This window comes from Vespa crabro, chromosome 9 (assembly GCF_910589235.1).
Source record: "Vespa crabro chromosome 9, iyVesCrab1.2, whole genome shotgun sequence".
NCBI classification, from domain to species: domain Eukaryota; kingdom Metazoa; phylum Arthropoda; class Insecta; order Hymenoptera; family Vespidae; genus Vespa; species Vespa crabro.
The window spans coordinates 2941305-2957500 of NC_060963.1; the positions used below are offsets into that span (position 1 = coordinate 2941305).

Sequence of the window (16196 nt, forward strand, 5' to 3'; positions counted from 1 at the left end):
ATAATAATTATTATACGTATCAATAATATTTATTATTCTTTATGCATTTGTCGTAAATTAAATGCGTACCAATGTTGTATCATTGCGAGATCACTGCTACCATCAAAGAAAGATATAATTAGAGATTGAAAAATATCAGTTTACTAACACAATTTACTAACATAGTTTACTTTTTCCAATTGAAAGGAAACCAATAGTTATTTACACGTGAAGGATAATAACCAACACAAGTTTATACATCGATATGATAGACGAATGGTGGGGATAACCTTTCCCGCTTATATTCGTATTTCATATTTTATCCTTACCTGTCGCTGAAGTCATACACGCTTCGAACAAAAGGTAGTGAACAGGTTTAATTTTTATTCAAAAAAGTATAATTCGTCATATAGTTTTTTTTTTTTGGTTTTGTTTTTGTCAAATGTATCACTATTTTTACTACGTATAAAAATTTCTCTCGATTAAATCGATTATTTGATTATGCGTGATAGAAATATAACCTACACAAGTAGGGATAGTTTTTTGGAAAATATTTGTAGTTCATATTTTGTCCATACCTGTCGCCGAAATCGTTTATATTTTCGATATAAAGGTGGTGATCAGCTTTAAATCTTTTTATATTTTATGTTTAATATATATATATATATATTGTATATATATATTTTTTATGTTAAAATTTTATCAAAGTATCAATATATATATATAAATATTTATATATATATATTGATACTTTGATAAAATTTTAACATTCATGATTATCGATTTTATATAATTATTATAATTTAATAACATAAAGAAATATATTTTTATTTAAAATAAAAAATAGTAATTAAATAATAAAAATTTGTTTTTAAATGTTATTACATTTACGGTAGTATTATAGAAATGTGTATATATATATATACTCGCTTTTATTAAAAGTATTAATAAAATAGAATAAAATATAAAGTAAAATTTCAAAAACATGTTTTATTCAGCGGTCAACTTTGTAACAAGAAAAAAATCTAAGAAGGATACGTCCGTTTTGTTTTTACGCATTGGTAATCCTGCTCAAAGAATGATAGTGAAGTTATCTGTGCTTTATCTGTCAGTTGTATATTTTTTAACTGAAAGACTATGATACCAATTAGATAAAAATTAGAACTTTGTAAATAGTTGTAGTGTAATAATTGAATTTTATAAAATATGATTGTTTGGCTAACTTCTTAAAAAAAGTATCGTTATATGTACAATAAAATAGTATCTAGTCAGGATATAAAAATATCCATTATAACATATTTGTATACAGTAATATGCAATGGACCAAATAAAGATTCCAAAGGTAAATCAATATAAATACTAAGTCAGTCTAATATATAAAATGCTAAATAAAATCTATGTGTGTACTTTTATATGTACATTATGTATGTGTATGCGTGTGTATATATATATATATATATATAAAAATTTTGTTGTTATATATTTAATATCATTTTAATTTGTAGGTAGAAAATGTCCGTTTATTGGAAAAGTATAGTAATAATCATTCTATAGGTACATTGTATTTAACCTTAACAAATCTTATATTTATAGAACGAAATGGTAAAAAAAAAATATGGGTAAATATTTCTTAATAATTTATTAGCGTGATTAATTTTATAAAGTAAATATCTTATCTTTAAAAAGAAAAAATAATAATAATAGAGAAACAATTATTATTTTAGGTCTTGTATACTCATATATCCAACATAGAAAAACAACCTTTAACTACTACAGGATCACCCTTATATATTAAATGTAAACATTTTTATATTGTTACTTTTGTTATACCTAAGGAACGTGACTGCCATGACATTTATCTTACATTATTAAAACTGTCTTGCCCAGGTAAAATTGTATTTATAAGTTTGATAGAAAAATTTGTACAATATATTTCACTTTCAGAAATTAAATATAAATTTATCTTCTGCTTTCTATATAATATATAATTTATAGTATATACTATACTATATACTACATACTATGTATAATATACTATACATACTGCATTAAAGCTAATTATATATACATTATTAAAGTTAATTATTTTTAAATATTTTTATAGTAAATTTAGAAGATCTTTATTGCTTCACTTATCAAGAAAAATTACAGCAACATGTTGGTTGGAATTTTTTTAATGTACAAAGTGAATTTCAAAGGCAAGGAGTACCAAATGAAGAATGGTCTCTTTCATACTTGAATACTAATTATGAGGTATAAGAAATATTATGGATTTTTAAATAGTTGCAATGTTTATTATAAATATATTTTTTAAATATTTTGTTTAGCTTTGTGATACATACCCAAAATATATATATGTTCCAAGCACTTGCGCAGACAACATTTTGTTAGGTAGTGCAAAATTTAGAAGTAGGGGAAGGCTTCCTGTATTAACATATTTACACTCGAATAAGGTTTGTTATCTATTTTTTATACATGGTCAATTAGTTTTAGCTCGAACAAATTTATAGATAAAGCATTTTAGGCTGTTATATGCCGTTGCAGTCAACCACTTTCAGGATTTAGTGCGCGATGTCCCGAGGATGAATTAATTATGTATTATATACTTTGTACAAATCCTAATTCAAAATATATGTATGTTGTCGATACAAGGCCACGTGTAAGTAAAGCATACGTGTGTGTATATTTATTTATTTATTTATTTATTTATTTATTTATTTATTTATTTATTTATTTATTTATTTATTTATATAGTGCATAATGCAGCTCACATGTTATATCATAAATGTTCCTATTTGTCATATAGATTAATGCTTTTGCAAATCGGGCAGCAGGAAAAGGATATGAAAATGAAAATTTCTATGACAATATAAAGTTTCATTTTTTTGGGATTGAAAATATACATGTCATGAGAACAAGTTTGAACAAGCTTATAGAATGTAAGTTAGAATATGCATTAAGTTAAAACATTATGCATCCTTTGAATTACAAAACAATATTAATATGTTGTTTAAACTTGTTTATTTAGTACAAAGAACAACATCTATGAGTGCATTTTTAAATGGTCTAGAAAGCAGTGGATGGTTAAAGCACATTCGTTCTATATTAGAAACTGCTTGGTTTATTGCACGAGCAGTTTCTACTGGCGTGAGTGTAGTAGTACATTGTAGCGATGGTTGGGATCGTACAGCGCAAGTATGTTCTCTGGCTGCTTTACTCTTAGATCCATATTATAGAAGTATTCAAGGATTTCAGGTAAATATTTAAATATTTAAATTATATAAATTATATAAATTATTTAAATTATATAAAACTAATATGTATGTATGTATGTGTGTGTGTGTTTGCGCACGTGCATACGTGTATCAATATATGGATTTAAAATGTTTCATTTTCTCTTTTTATCAGGCATTAATAGAAAAAGATTGGTTGTCATTTGGTCATAAATTCAGTGACCGCTGTGGTTATATTAGTAGTGATGGCAAAGAATTAGCACCTATATTTACTCAATTTATAGATGCAACCTATCAATTACTACAGCAATATCCACATAAATTTCAATTTAATGAATTTTTTCTTTTAACACTTCATGACCATGTACATAGCTGTCAGTATGGAACATTTATTGGAAATTCTGAAAAAGAAAGACAGACTCTTAGGTATAATAATTATTATCGAATCTAATGTTATATAGATCAAATCATATATTTTCATATTTATAGATTATCAGAAAGAACGTATTCTTTGTGGGGATATATTGCAAATAATACAAATGAGTATATCAATCCGCTTTATGAATGTAAACATTGGAATGATGATTCTAATGATGTTCTCCAGCCAAAATTAGCACCACAAAATATTATGTAATAAGCATTTACTTGACAAACATAATATATACATGTGTATATAAATTAAAATAGGTTTACTTAAAAAAAAAAAATATATATATATATATATGTACATATTTGTTTACAGAATTTGGAGAGGATTATATTTTAGATTTGAGAATGGTATTCATCCTAGAGAGGCACACGAAGATATGTTATTAACAATTCATGATCATAGTAGTTCTTTAGAAGATCACGTTAAACTTCTTGCAAAAGTATATAAATTTTTTTTTTTTTTATTTCTAACTTAATATAATAATATTATAAAAAATTTATAAGATGAATGATGAACGTTTATGCGCTTTCAGAGAATTAATTCTTTGAGTCAATTATTAAAGTTAAATAACGTACAAAGAAAAAATATTCAAGGTAAACATAAATTTGATAATAAATATGTCAAAGAATCTTTATCCGAAACTATTAAGGAAAATGTGAATAACGATGAAAAAATGAAAAATAAAGAGCAAGCAAGCCAAATTGAGAATGAATTGAAGACAGTTGCCATAGAATGGAAGTCATCTCGTAATATGGAGGAATGTACTTGTTCGACTACATTTGATGCGTTTAATAGGAAGGTATGCATGCATCTAAGTAAATGAATAATCTCTAATATATTGACAAATAAAATAATTCATTAGGTTCAAGAGAGAAATGAAAATTATGAATGGTCATTCATTATCGTTATTACTTTCAGCATCATTGTTGGTCTTGTGGGGATGTACTATGTACACGATGTATAGATTCGCATAATGTATTAACTGGACATTTATCACAACGTGCTGTACCTGTTTGCAAATCGTGTTCTCAAAATTCTGGTAGTTCTTCGATTAGCCCATGATTATATCACAAAATTGATATTTACATCAATTTGCAAAATTAAAATAAGAAATATTTCATCAAAAGAATCAACAATTAATAATTATATTATTAATATCTCAAATAAATTCAATTTATCCAGAATATGAGAGAAATATCAAAGTTTTGTTGAAATATAAAAATCATCTATATTGCAAATTACAAAGGTATTTTATTTATTTGATTTCAAATATATATTTATTTGTAATAATTATAAATTAACTAAGATCATTACAAAATTTGTATTTTCCCTATTAAAATGATCTATCTCTCTATCAAAAACAATAATATTTCGTATTAAGAATATATCGATCTCGTTACTAAAATTAATGAAAAATAGAATATGCCTCGGACAATATCAAATTTGTAATAATATTACAAAAGAATCTATATAAGAAATGGCAATTCTTTTTCTTGTATTTAGGCTATGTGACATTTAAGACAATTTTTTCAAACTTTATTAAATAAATACATGAACTAAAAATATTATTATATAAAATAGAATGATATTGAATGTATATTATAATATTGTAAGTAAAGTGCTAATAATAATAAAAGAAAATTATTCGTGAGATTCTTAATACAATAAGGTGTACAAAAACAAAAAAAGAAAGAAAAAAAAAAAAGAAAAAAAAAATACAAGAATAACATTTTATATTTCTTTAGTTAATATTGAATATATATTGCATTATCTTTACTTTATCTGTGATAATTACAACACATTTTTTTTTTACATATATCTTTGTATATGCAAATTACACAAGATATTTTTACGTTAGTGCAATAATATATATAGCTGTTTATCTTATTAACAATTACTTTCTTACATTTTATAAAAATCCATAATAAAGAAAATATTTTAATATTAAAAAAATTCATCTCTTTTCTCTCTCTCTCTCTCTTTAAGACTGTTTTAATTTAATCAAGGTGTATATTTTTATATAACAATTTAATAATACATAATGCACATAAAATTAATATTGTATTAATTAATTATAATTATATATGTTAAATACATTATGTTAATTGCTCTCTTTATATATATATTGTTTCTATTATCTCTATTATCGATCACATCATTCAACGAAGTTCTTATTTGATAATGTTGAACTACTTTGTACTGAATATTTCGATTTTGAAACATAAAGATTTAAAAGTATTATTTCATATCTCAATTAATATCGAAGATACTTAAATTACATACCATAACACACTTCATACATAAATAAGGAATTTTTAGCAATCATGCTTAAAAATAAAAAGGTAGCTTCATTGGACATTATTATTGCTTCCCATTATTTATATGATAAACAAACTAAAAACATGTGAACTAGATTTTTAATATTTTATATTGTTGTTTACATCAATCAAATAATCAAAGTTTACAGTAATTATATATTCACAATCTTTTTGTATTCTCAAGTCTACATGATTTTATATTACCTATTAATATAAATTAATACGCTAATATGTTTTATTTATATATTTAAGTATTTATGTAATGTACATGAAATTGCACAGAAAATAAGTAATAAAAATACAAAGTCAGTTCTTCGTGACATTGTATATCAAGTTTAATTATTTCAACTGCTTATATGCAGTTATAAGTTTCTTTATTTTTTTTATTTTTTTTTTTTTTTATTTTATTTTTTTATTTATTTATTTTTTTTTTTTTTTTGATATACAGAATGATTTTGTCAACTGCAATAAATAGATAATATCATGAAACAAATATGATTGCATTATTAATATTTTAAGAAGGTTTAATAATTGTTTAAAACGGATATATTAAAAAATTTAATTAATATAGTATATAGCCAAGTGATATTTATTACATATGTGAAAATCTCTCATATGTATGTTGAAATGCATATATATCTATATATATATATATATATAAGTAGAGTTTTTTAATATATTATAAATATACTTACTGTGTGTGTGTACACAAAGACATTATGCTGAATTATATTGTATAATGATAAATTATACTTAAAATCGAAGCACGCATATTTCTAAACGAGGAACAAATTGCTAATGAAAACATCGCGTATTTAGTGATTGATAATACTACTATCCACAATGACAAGCATAATGTGGAATGTGAAAGTATGACGAACACTTTAACAATAAATTTTTTCTTATATTTATTTTGATGCTTATCATTCTTTATTTGGTTTTCTTCGTCTTGGACCATCATCACCACTAGATTTATCCTATAGAAGAAAGATAAGATATATGTCAATTATTAAAATATTTACTTATAACTTAATCCAAATTATTAATAAAATTATATTAATGAATTTATTATAAATATACTTGCCGTTTTAGATTCAATTATCTCCTCTGTTTCACTTGTATTTTCAATTTCTTTATTTTCTTCTATAGCTGTCTCCTGAGTTTCTTCCTCTTCTTCATTATCTAATAAATCTTTATTTATATCTAAACATTGCTTGTCCTCTTCTTTTCCATCATTTTTTTCCTAAAAATAATGCATAAAAACTTTTCTTAAAGCAGGAAAACACTTTGAATTTAATACTTGGTATTACCATAATATTATAAAATACGTAATTATTATAATTATAGCACTACCGCTGCGATTCATAATATAAAAACACGTAATTTACAAGCAATAAGCTTAACTAGCTTAAATAGCTTTAAATATAGATCAAATGTGATTGAACATTAATATAGAATTTGAACATACCATGTGAACACAGACTGTGATATATTAAAATATTAATCATTGGAAATTCATCAAAAGAAGTAGCAATAAACTATAGAATTTATCAAGGAAAGTATGTTTTATACCTGACTACTAAAACAGCAACAATAAATTAATAGAAGTACAGGTAGGCCAGCACCTAGTATATATACAGCCCACATCCAAGGATGTTCTGTAGTAAATGTTGCAATTTGACGCCATATAGTCCACTATAAATAACCAGTAACAAAATACTGCAAATTAATTTTGTGATTACATTTATAAATGTAGCTGTGTAGATATAAAAACAATATTACTTGATTTCGAAGGTGTACTTTATAAACTTTGAAAATGTTTTAAGAAATAGTGAAATTAAATTTGCACATAATATTACTATACAATTTGTTAAAAGGTTCAATAATAATTTCTGCAATAATAAATTTTTTTTAAGTAATAACTACTTATAGCTTATTAAAGCCTTTGAAGGATAAAAAGCATTATAAAATATACTTAATAATTATAATCTTATTGTATCGCTTGAATTTTTCAAAAATTGCGGCCTCATAAGTTACTACAAAAATTCAGTACATTATATAAGCAAGCATTTTAAGTCTCGTGAATTTAGTACCTCACGTGAACGTTTTATTAAATACCAAACATATATTATGACTGGTATCATACAGTAACAAAAATAAAGGGCCCACCAGCCAGGTTTGTAGTTCATGGAACGCATCATACGTCCCCACAATGTTTCCTGCATATTATAATGTATGTATTTCAAGTAAAAAAGATCATAAGTCTCATTTTTTCTATATGAGGAAGATAATAATTAATTTTTATCACTTTCATATAAATTAAGAAAACATGTATAAAATACTATTACAGAAAAATATCATAATATTTATATTACTAATATTTATAAAATACTGTAAGAAAAATGAAAATTGGGACAGTAGTTGATTTTTACTTACCAAATATGAACATTAATATATGATAATTAAGGTTAAAAATATTAAATAACATTGATTAGTAAAAGTACTTACACTTTCTTCAGCAATTTTAACTCGTCTCACTTCAAACGTTTCATCGGACCATTTCTTTGCAACATCTTCATTATCAGTAATAAGAATATTGTCAAAAATAATATCAGGAGACATGGACCAAAGTTCAAATCCAATAGCAGACTGTAATTTTTAATTAAATTATAAAACTATGATATAATCTTATCTTAATATTTTATATCTATAACTTACAATAGATGACATCAAAAATGGATGTTCATCATTGAAGTAATTAGGATTATGAATTAGTTTAGGTTTCCATTTTCCACTGTAATTAGGATTATTAATCAATGGAGGTAACCATTTTCCTTTATAACGTGGATTCTTCTTCATTTTCTGCTTATAAGGGCCACAACCTGGAGCATCTGAGCATTTTGGATTTGGTATTTCAGGAGGTGCCCATTCTCCATCCATATCAATGTCCCAATCATCAGGTTTTACAGAATCAGGATTTGGTATCATAGGTGGCTCATCTTCTAACCATCCATCTGGCATAACATCTTCTTCGTCTACTATCTGAGCTGGAGCATCTTCATCCCAGTCATCAGGTTTTATCGCTGATGGATCAGAGATCTTTTCTCTATCATCCCAGTCATCAGGTTGTTTATCATTTGGATCTTCTATTTCTAAAGGTGGATTAACAGGAGGAGTGAAATCGTCTAATAACGATCCTGTATTTACAATTTTATTGTCAACTTTTATTTCAAATGTGTTATCAGGTCGAACTATCAAAGTATATAAATGTGGTTGTTTATCTTTGAAGAAATCCTCTAATCTCTCCTTTGGTTTTTTACAATGCTTTTCTTCAATTGTACCATTCAAAGGATTTTTATGGCGGAAAATAAAATGTAGCTATATAAAAATAAATTAATAATAAAAGAATTGTAAACATTGATTAAAATGAAATCGAATTTTATATTCACATCTTTTATATATATGTATATATATATATATATTTATATATACCTTATGATCATTCCCACACTTATCAGGTCCAAACATAATAGTATATGGTGTTTTATCATGAAAATTCTTTAATTCTGTGTGTTTTGAATCTAATGTTAATAATTTGAGATATGCACCACCACATTCCTGACCATCTTGAAAATTAACTTCATACTGTACAATCAATGGTTTATCTTTGAAATGAAAAGGAGTATTTAATAAAGTAGAAATAGCAGCATGCCTAGCCTTGCTTTTTAATATTAAACCTAAATCACCATCTTGTATAGGTCTTTTAGGCTCTTCTATAGTCCAGATTCCTATAAAATAATACTTTTTTATTTTCTCTAACTATTATTGATAATTTTATTATAATATTTAAATGTCACAATGGATAAAAGATATTGATAATGGATTATCTAATTTTAGGATACAAACCATCATATTTTGCGATATCTTCATCGATATTATCTTTTTTGGCTTCTGATAATACCCAAGTAGTATCAAATTTGTCTCTATCATCAAAATGTTCTGCTAAGTAAGCAAATCCAGATGGTTCCGGACTTTGGTATGTTGATTTTGTATTTGTATCTTTAATATCATTATTATGTTGCTCATTGGCATCTAATATATTACAAATTATGCTTAAATAAAGTAATGATGCACATGCTACGATTTTTGCCATTTCATATTCCTGAAATAAAGACGGTATTCCAAAGTTTAATTAATTTTTTTTTTGTATTCAAATTTTATTGAAATATAAATTTTATTATAAATCTATCCACTTGTTAATAAATCCACTGCATAAATCAATAAAAAATATATTGGAATTTAAAAGAAAATATTGATAGACAAGATATATTATAAAATAATTTGATAAATTATTCATTAATAATAATATGCTTTTGTATATTAATACATTAATACTATATCACCTACACGTGAAACAGTATAGTGAATATTATTGATATCACTCTGTTAAAGTATGTAATATTTAATTCACAATAAATAAGTTTAATATATTTGCTATGACAAAGATAGAAACTGTATTATTTAATTAAGTGATAATGATGATCTATACGTTAGGGCATCTACTTTGACGTGTACTAAAAACGAATTCCACTACCGGAAATGATTAATGAAAAATAAGGGAGTGCCATTTTTAATCGATACATTTCTTTGATAACTAAACAATTAATATATAAATAAAATCATAATACCTATAATGAAAAATATAATGGACGTACCTGAATACGTATTTTAATTGTTAATTATTTTTTATTACACTGTAACGTCACTTACAAAATATCATGCTCTATACATATATGTTTGTGTGAGTGTGTGAGATAGATAGGTATATATATATATATATATATATATATATATGCATATATATATATATCAGTGCTTCCAATCTTATACATAAAAATTCCTTGATAGTTGATTCGAAAAATCTTGCTTTTTAGAAAAATACCTAGCCATTGATAATATATTGAATATATATATATATTGAAACAAGCGGGAAATTTTGTATTTGTATATTTATATATGATAATATAAAAATTATTTTCTATCTTCGTACGAATTTCTTTAAAATTATATTATTATCTTAATATTTTATACGAAGAACATGCGAGTTATTAAGTTGTTAAATTTACTTAAGTATTCCCTAAGTTTCCCGCGCATTTTGTATTCCTTTTTATGAATCAGTTACATGTAAGTACGCCACACAATAAAAGAGAGAACAAAAAAAAAAGTAGAAGTTATATGTTAGTAGTGATATACGTGCGTATCACTTATACTTACATACACATGGTATATCGTTTGAATGGTTCTACGTTGCTCTGAAAATTTGAAAGTTGTCCGTTGGACATATAGTAAACATTTGAGGAAATAAAATAATAATAATCATAATAATAATAATAATAAACAATTAAGATCGTATAAAAATGCAAAATAATTCAACTGGACGTAGATCGTCGACAAATCCGGTAAGAGTTTCCATGATTGAAAAAAGGGATAAAAGTTTGACCAAAACTGATTCAAGAAGAACATTAACGTTAAAGACAAAGAATTCTTTTTCTGCTACCGATGTATCCCTTATTCCCAGACCTCGTATGAGAAGTTCTTCGTGCGATCCAACGAATAATGGACGTTCCTATTTAAAGACTACTGGTAAAATATGATAATATTAATATTAATATTTTTATTTTATATGTCTATAATTCATATGGTAATTCATATAATAAATGACTTTTTATTATATAGTAGATATTTATAAAATAGAAGAAGAAAAATAAAATATACTTCTTATTAATTACATAGGTAAAAGTCTACTTCATCCTCCTACAACTCCGGTCACACCATCAACCAGTGCTCGTAGACTTAATACAATAGGTTTATCAACTGGTCGAAGAACACCGTCTGGTGATCGTGCAAGTAATGTTGGTGCCAAAGGACCTCGTAAAGACACGCGACATTTAATAGATAAAAATTATCAAGCTCATATGCTAAATAAGATAGATTCTTATATTCATCAAATTCAATGTTCTTCCATGTTAAACAATAGCGGCAGTTTGAAACCTATTACATTGAAAATGTTCGTTGAAGTCTCTGATTTATTGGTAAAATTAATAGATCCTAAACAAGCTTTAACACTTGCCAATTATATAGAAGAATTACCAAAAATTGCAAAGAAATTGCATTATCCTGGTATTATTACAAAGTCATTGTTAAAAACAGCAAATACTGCACATTCTTGGCCATATGTTTTAGGCTGGTTATGTTGGTTGGTGGAAGTTTGTCAAGTAAAAGATTTGGCATATAATAACTTTCAATTAAATAATTTACCATTTATAGGAACAGAGCAACAAATGAAAGATAATAGAAATGCATTCTTTTTTATGCTGAGCATGTATAACGCTTGGAACGATGAAAAACTTGATGAAGAAGCGGCTATTGTCAATGAATATTTGCAAGAAATTGAAAAACAACAAGGTGTTACTGAAGATGATTTAGCAGAAGCAATTGATACTTTAAATAGAGAAGAGCATGATTTAAAAGAGATTGAACAAAAGTCAAAAGATATTAATGTGGAAGTTGAAAATCTAAAAGATATTTTAATGTCTCTTCAAGATGATGCAGCTAAACAGACTAGTGATATTAAAGCACAAGAAGAATATATAAAAAATCTTAATATCGAAACAGAACAATTAGACATTCAAAATAAACATTTGTGCGAACGAATACAGATACAGAACAAACAACGTACAGAATTAATTTCTATAGTAAAAGAACAACCTATGTCAAAAACAGAAAAAGATACGATATTAAATAAATGTTCAGAACTTCAAAATTATATGCATCAATTTGATGAACATTTGAAAGATATACAAAAGGACATATATAAATTGGATATTAAAATAGCATCTGTAAATAACAGTTTAAACAAAATTGTATTAGCTTACAACAAAGAAATATTTATGCATTTTGGTAGTGATACTAATATAGACGTTGAAGAACTTAAAATGCCTGAAAAAGATATGTTAGATCCATATATTATGGATAAGTTAAATGAAAAAGCTAATTTGATGAATGAATTAAAAGATGGATTGACCAAAAATTTAACAAAACTGGAATCTTATATAGAATCTAATACAAATGAATTAGAACTTTTACAAGAAAAAATGAGAACTTTACAGGAACAAAATATAATTTTGCATAATAAGCTTAAAGAGAAAAAAGCTAATATCAATAATTGTAAAAATGAGGAAAGTAAATTACGAGAACAAATACAGATCTTGCAAAACGAAATACAGAGTTATCAAGAATCTATTCCAGATTTACAAGGTATAACGATTGAATTGGAAGAAGTTAAAGAAAAATTAGATGCAGTAAGAAGACGAAAAATGTTCATTGAACAAAATGGGAAACGATTTTTCGAAAAATTATATGAAATTTTTGGTGAACACAGAAATGAATTGGGTCGAATTTTAGAAAAAACTGAACATTGGTCAACATAATTTATAGTACTGTCATATAACAAAAAGTTGAGCGATTAAAAAATTAATAAAATGACCAAATATAATTACATAAATAAATGATTAAACGTAATTGTATAAATATATAAATTTTAATTATGATTACTTATAAGAAGTTACATTATTATTGCAAAAAAGAAGCATTTAAAAAAGAAAATAAAAAAAGATATTAAGAATATTTTTTCTTTTTTTTTTTTTTTTTTTTTTTTTAAGAACAAAATGCGAGGAAATGAAATTTGTAATTTACAAATATATATTTATATATGTATGTGTATATGTATAAGATTTAATGTTTTAAAAATATATCTTTAATATGCTTAAATATAAAATCAATAACTTTTTGTTACTATGTTGTCCCTAGTAATTTTTATGTTGGTAGCTTTCAAGAACAGATATAGGAAGTTTATTACGAACATATGTACGTTCGCACAATTTTGACGATAAAAACATAAATAAGATATATTACCAAATCGGGTAAATTTAATTACATAGACGTATATGCGTATTTCTGAGTTATACGTAAATTTTGTAAGAGTTTCATTTTTATAAGAGATCGAACGTTCGCTGGTACGGCATTGTTCTTGTATAAGTGATTTTTTGAGAATCCAGAATTATGTATGTAACATTAATATTATGACAATATGTTATCAGATCTATATCCGTTGTGCGGTAAGTATTTAAATTAAATAAATAATATTTAATGAAATAATATTTTTCAAATAATTTCGTTCTTTTACATAGTTAAGAAATATGTATATATGTATATATATATTTTTTTTTAGGTTATTATAAAAATTTATTGTTTTAATGTAAAAACAATGATTATATATTACAATTATATATGGCAATAATGAATTATAGGCCCAAGTTTTTAGGTTAAGAATTACATGTAATATATTTCATATTTAATTTACATTTTTTTTATTGATATCTCGCATAATTACTTTTGTTTTATTATGTTTCATCTTTTTTTCTTTTTTTTTTTCTTTTTTTTTTCTTTTTTTTTTTTTTCTTTTTTCCAGTATAATGAGCAATAAGAACATTCAGAGTCCTTTATTAAGCCATGATAACCAGGTATTAATTATTTTAGTACTAATCTCATTTTTAATGTGAAAATTATTAAGTTTTATAATTGTAAAATTTTGTCGTTGTAGCTTACATATCAAAGTGAACATCCTAGCAAATTTGTGGTGGATGACTGTGGTACATTAATAGAAGTAAAGGTAATGACTAAAGGACATAAACGAAATCATAAAATGGTTAGCAGTACTCCAAATAGCGAACAGAACACCGAAGAAGGACAAAGATCTCGACAGAAATGGTGTCAGACCTTCCAGGATCAAACTCGTCCAATTATGAAAGAACATTTACAGAACTTATCATTAAAAAATCAACATACAAATAGAATATCATCAGAATCTAAAGATAATAAACAACGGTTGGATTTTCAAAAGCAATTAAAAGTTAGAAGTAATGTAAGTAGAGAAATATTAATAATAGGATTTAAATATTGCACATAATTATTAATATAAATTTACTTGATAATTATAATTAGTAAAATATAATGGGGAAAAAATTCTTTTACTATAGAATGTTAATAAACAGTTGATTGACGTCCAGGAGAAGCAAGTTTCAACGCAGAAAAAATTGAAAGAACATTTGAAAAAATCTTTACAAACAGGTATTTCATCAGGTGTTCCTTCATTATGTGGTACAAAATCGATTGTCGTTGTTGACAAAGGAATTCAATGTGATAGAATATTTGATTCTTCCAATGATAAATTTAATGATTTTAATCCTGTTAGAACATTGAAATTTTTAATGAAGGAATTAAAAGATTTGATAAAAGATGAGAAATCATGTAAAATTCTCATGAAAATGGAACAAACGTTATTTCGAATACCAGCAGAATTTAAAAAGTCAACAATGGTACGTTAATAGGAATACAAATGTTATTCTTTTAACAATTCCTGATATCGATACTTTGAACAATGTAGGTCTCTTGCATCATATAGCATAATAATTGTGTGCGACATGCAAGTTGATGGATAAATTTCTGTAATAGGATTTAGAAGAATTATCTCTTCATAAACGACTCCATGTAACTACAGCGCAATTAGAAGAAATTAGTAAACGTGTGAATATTGAATGTTCCTTACGTGAAGAACGAGATTATTTAAAACGGTATATTATTTTAATATATACAATTTCCTTTTGTTCTTTATTATTACGAGAAATATTGAAGATTTACATTTGATCTTATTTTATTTCAGAGATATTAAGAAACAATCGGAGCTTTTGGAACTAGCACAGCATAAACAATTGGATTTAGAATCTTTGATATTGAAGTTAAAGGAACAATTAAATGAATCGTCGAAAACTATAGAAAGTAAAGACAAAGTGATAACAGAATTAAAAACAAATATTAATGAACAAATGGAGCTTATACGACAAGGTCATTTAAAAATGCAATATTTAATGCTTGAAAAGGACAAATTGTCTGTTCTTTCGTCTCATAAAGATTCACAATTTAACGAATTTCGTAATATTTTAAAGTTAGTATTAATGTTAGTACGCTTTAAGAAATTGTTCTTATTACGTTATTTATGATTGATATTAAATTCGAATGTTAATTGATATTTAATTTTTTTTTTTTTTTTTTTTTTTCTTCCTTTAGAGAATTCCAAAGTCAAATCGCAGAACACTTGATGGGTTTCAAAGAGGCCTG

At 25.0% G+C, this 16196-nt stretch overlaps 4 protein-coding genes across 10 annotated transcripts in view; 3 read left to right on the forward strand and 1 right to left on the reverse strand.

Annotated features, from left to right (window-relative positions):
• The first annotated feature begins 1047 nt into the window (after positions 1-1047).
• Positions 1048-5669, forward strand: LOC124427144 (myotubularin-related protein 6). The gene is made up of 13 exons (XM_046969703.1): positions 1048-1321; positions 1485-1598; positions 1704-1866; positions 2084-2232; positions 2307-2432; positions 2504-2638; positions 2786-2918; positions 3008-3234; positions 3388-3638; positions 3702-3842; positions 3955-4081; positions 4175-4441; positions 4561-5669. The coding sequence occupies exons 1-13, from the start codon at positions 1298-1300 to the stop codon at positions 4702-4704; spliced, it is 2001 nt and encodes a 666-aa protein (XP_046825659.1). The 5' UTR covers positions 1048-1297; the 3' UTR covers positions 4705-5669.
• Positions 5670-6041: 372 nt separating this feature from the next.
• LOC124427147 (calnexin-like) lies at positions 6042-10801 on the reverse strand. 4 transcript variants are annotated; one of them, XR_006942877.1, is made up of 9 exons: positions 10676-10801; positions 9867-10122; positions 9453-9748; positions 8679-9338; positions 8469-8609; positions 8054-8179; positions 7045-7203; positions 6656-6937; positions 6042-6422 (listed from the first exon to the last, which is right to left on the reverse strand). XR_006942877.1 is itself a non-coding variant. In XM_046969710.1 (8 exons), the coding sequence occupies exons 2-8, from the start codon at positions 10111-10113 to the stop codon at positions 6884-6886; spliced, it is 1683 nt and encodes a 560-aa protein (XP_046825666.1). In that variant the 5' UTR covers positions 10114-10122; positions 10676-10801; the 3' UTR covers positions 6376-6883. The 4 variants fall into 4 exon arrangements, 3 of the variants coding, with proteins under 3 accessions (XP_046825666.1, XP_046825668.1, XP_046825667.1); XM_046969710.1 differs by having other exon boundaries at positions 6376-6937; XM_046969712.1 differs by lacking the exon at positions 8054-8179 and adding an exon at positions 7533-7655 and having other exon boundaries at positions 6376-6937; positions 10676-10799.
• A 117-nt stretch (positions 10802-10918) lies between these two features.
• LOC124427146 (kinetochore protein NDC80 homolog) lies at positions 10919-13583 on the forward strand. The gene is made up of 2 exons (XM_046969709.1): positions 10919-11603; positions 11754-13583. Exons 1-2 carry the CDS (start codon positions 11378-11380, stop codon positions 13448-13450), a joined length of 1923 nt encoding a protein of 640 aa, XP_046825665.1. The 5' UTR covers positions 10919-11377; the 3' UTR covers positions 13451-13583.
• Positions 13584-13747: 164 nt separating this feature from the next.
• LOC124427145 overlaps positions 13748-16196 on the forward strand; it is a 3397-nt gene continuing 948 nt past the window's right edge. The window contains exons 1-8 of one of the 4 annotated variants that reach the window (XM_046969707.1): positions 13748-14137; positions 14251-14343; positions 14491-14542; positions 14623-14943; positions 15059-15397; positions 15534-15652; positions 15742-16035; positions 16146-16196. The exon at positions 16146-16196 is cut by the window's right edge and continues 948 nt beyond it. In XM_046969707.1, coding sequence (XP_046825663.1) covers positions 14495-14542; positions 14623-14943; positions 15059-15397; positions 15534-15652; positions 15742-16035; positions 16146-16196 — 1172 coding nt within the window. In that variant the 5' untranslated portion in view covers positions 13748-14137; positions 14251-14343; positions 14491-14494. Of the gene's footprint in view, positions 14138-14250; positions 14358-14490; positions 14543-14622; positions 14944-15058; positions 15398-15533; positions 15653-15741; positions 16036-16145 lie in introns of all 4 variants that reach the window. The other 3 variants (XM_046969704.1, XM_046969708.1, XM_046969705.1) reach the window with 3 other exon arrangements.

What these genes read in the sequence shown, in the direction of transcription:
- LOC124427146 (XM_046969709.1), top strand. Translation starts at nt 11,378, where the DNA reads ATGCAAAATAATTCAACTGGACGTAGATCGTCGACAAATCCGGTAAGA. An exon ending in TTCCTATTTAAAGACTACTG is followed by an intron (nt 11,604 to 11,753) that starts GTAAAATATGAT and finishes TTAATTACATAG; the next exon opens with GTAAAAGTCTACTTCATCCT.
- LOC124427147 (XM_046969710.1), bottom strand. Translation starts at nt 10,113, where the DNA reads ATGGCAAAAATCGTAGCATGTGCATCATTACTTTATTTAAGCATAATT. An exon ending in AGATATCGCAAAATATGATG is followed by an intron (nt 9,749 to 9,866) that starts GTTTGTATCCTA and finishes ATTATTTTATAG; the next exon opens with GAATCTGGACTATAGAAGAG. An exon ending in AGATAATTGAATCTAAAACG is followed by an intron (nt 6,938 to 7,044) that starts GCAAGTATATTT and finishes TTTCTTCTATAG; the next exon opens with GATAAATCTAGTGGTGATGA.
- LOC124427144 (XM_046969703.1), top strand. Translation starts at nt 1,298, where the DNA reads ATGGACCAAATAAAGATTCCAAAG. An exon ending in ATTAAAACTGTCTTGCCCAG is followed by an intron (nt 1,867 to 2,083) that starts GTAAAATTGTAT and finishes ATATTTTTATAG; the next exon opens with TAAATTTAGAAGATCTTTAT. An exon ending in TTAGCACCACAAAATATTAT is followed by an intron (nt 3,843 to 3,954) that starts GTAATAAGCATT and finishes ATTTGTTTACAG; the next exon opens with AATTTGGAGAGGATTATATT.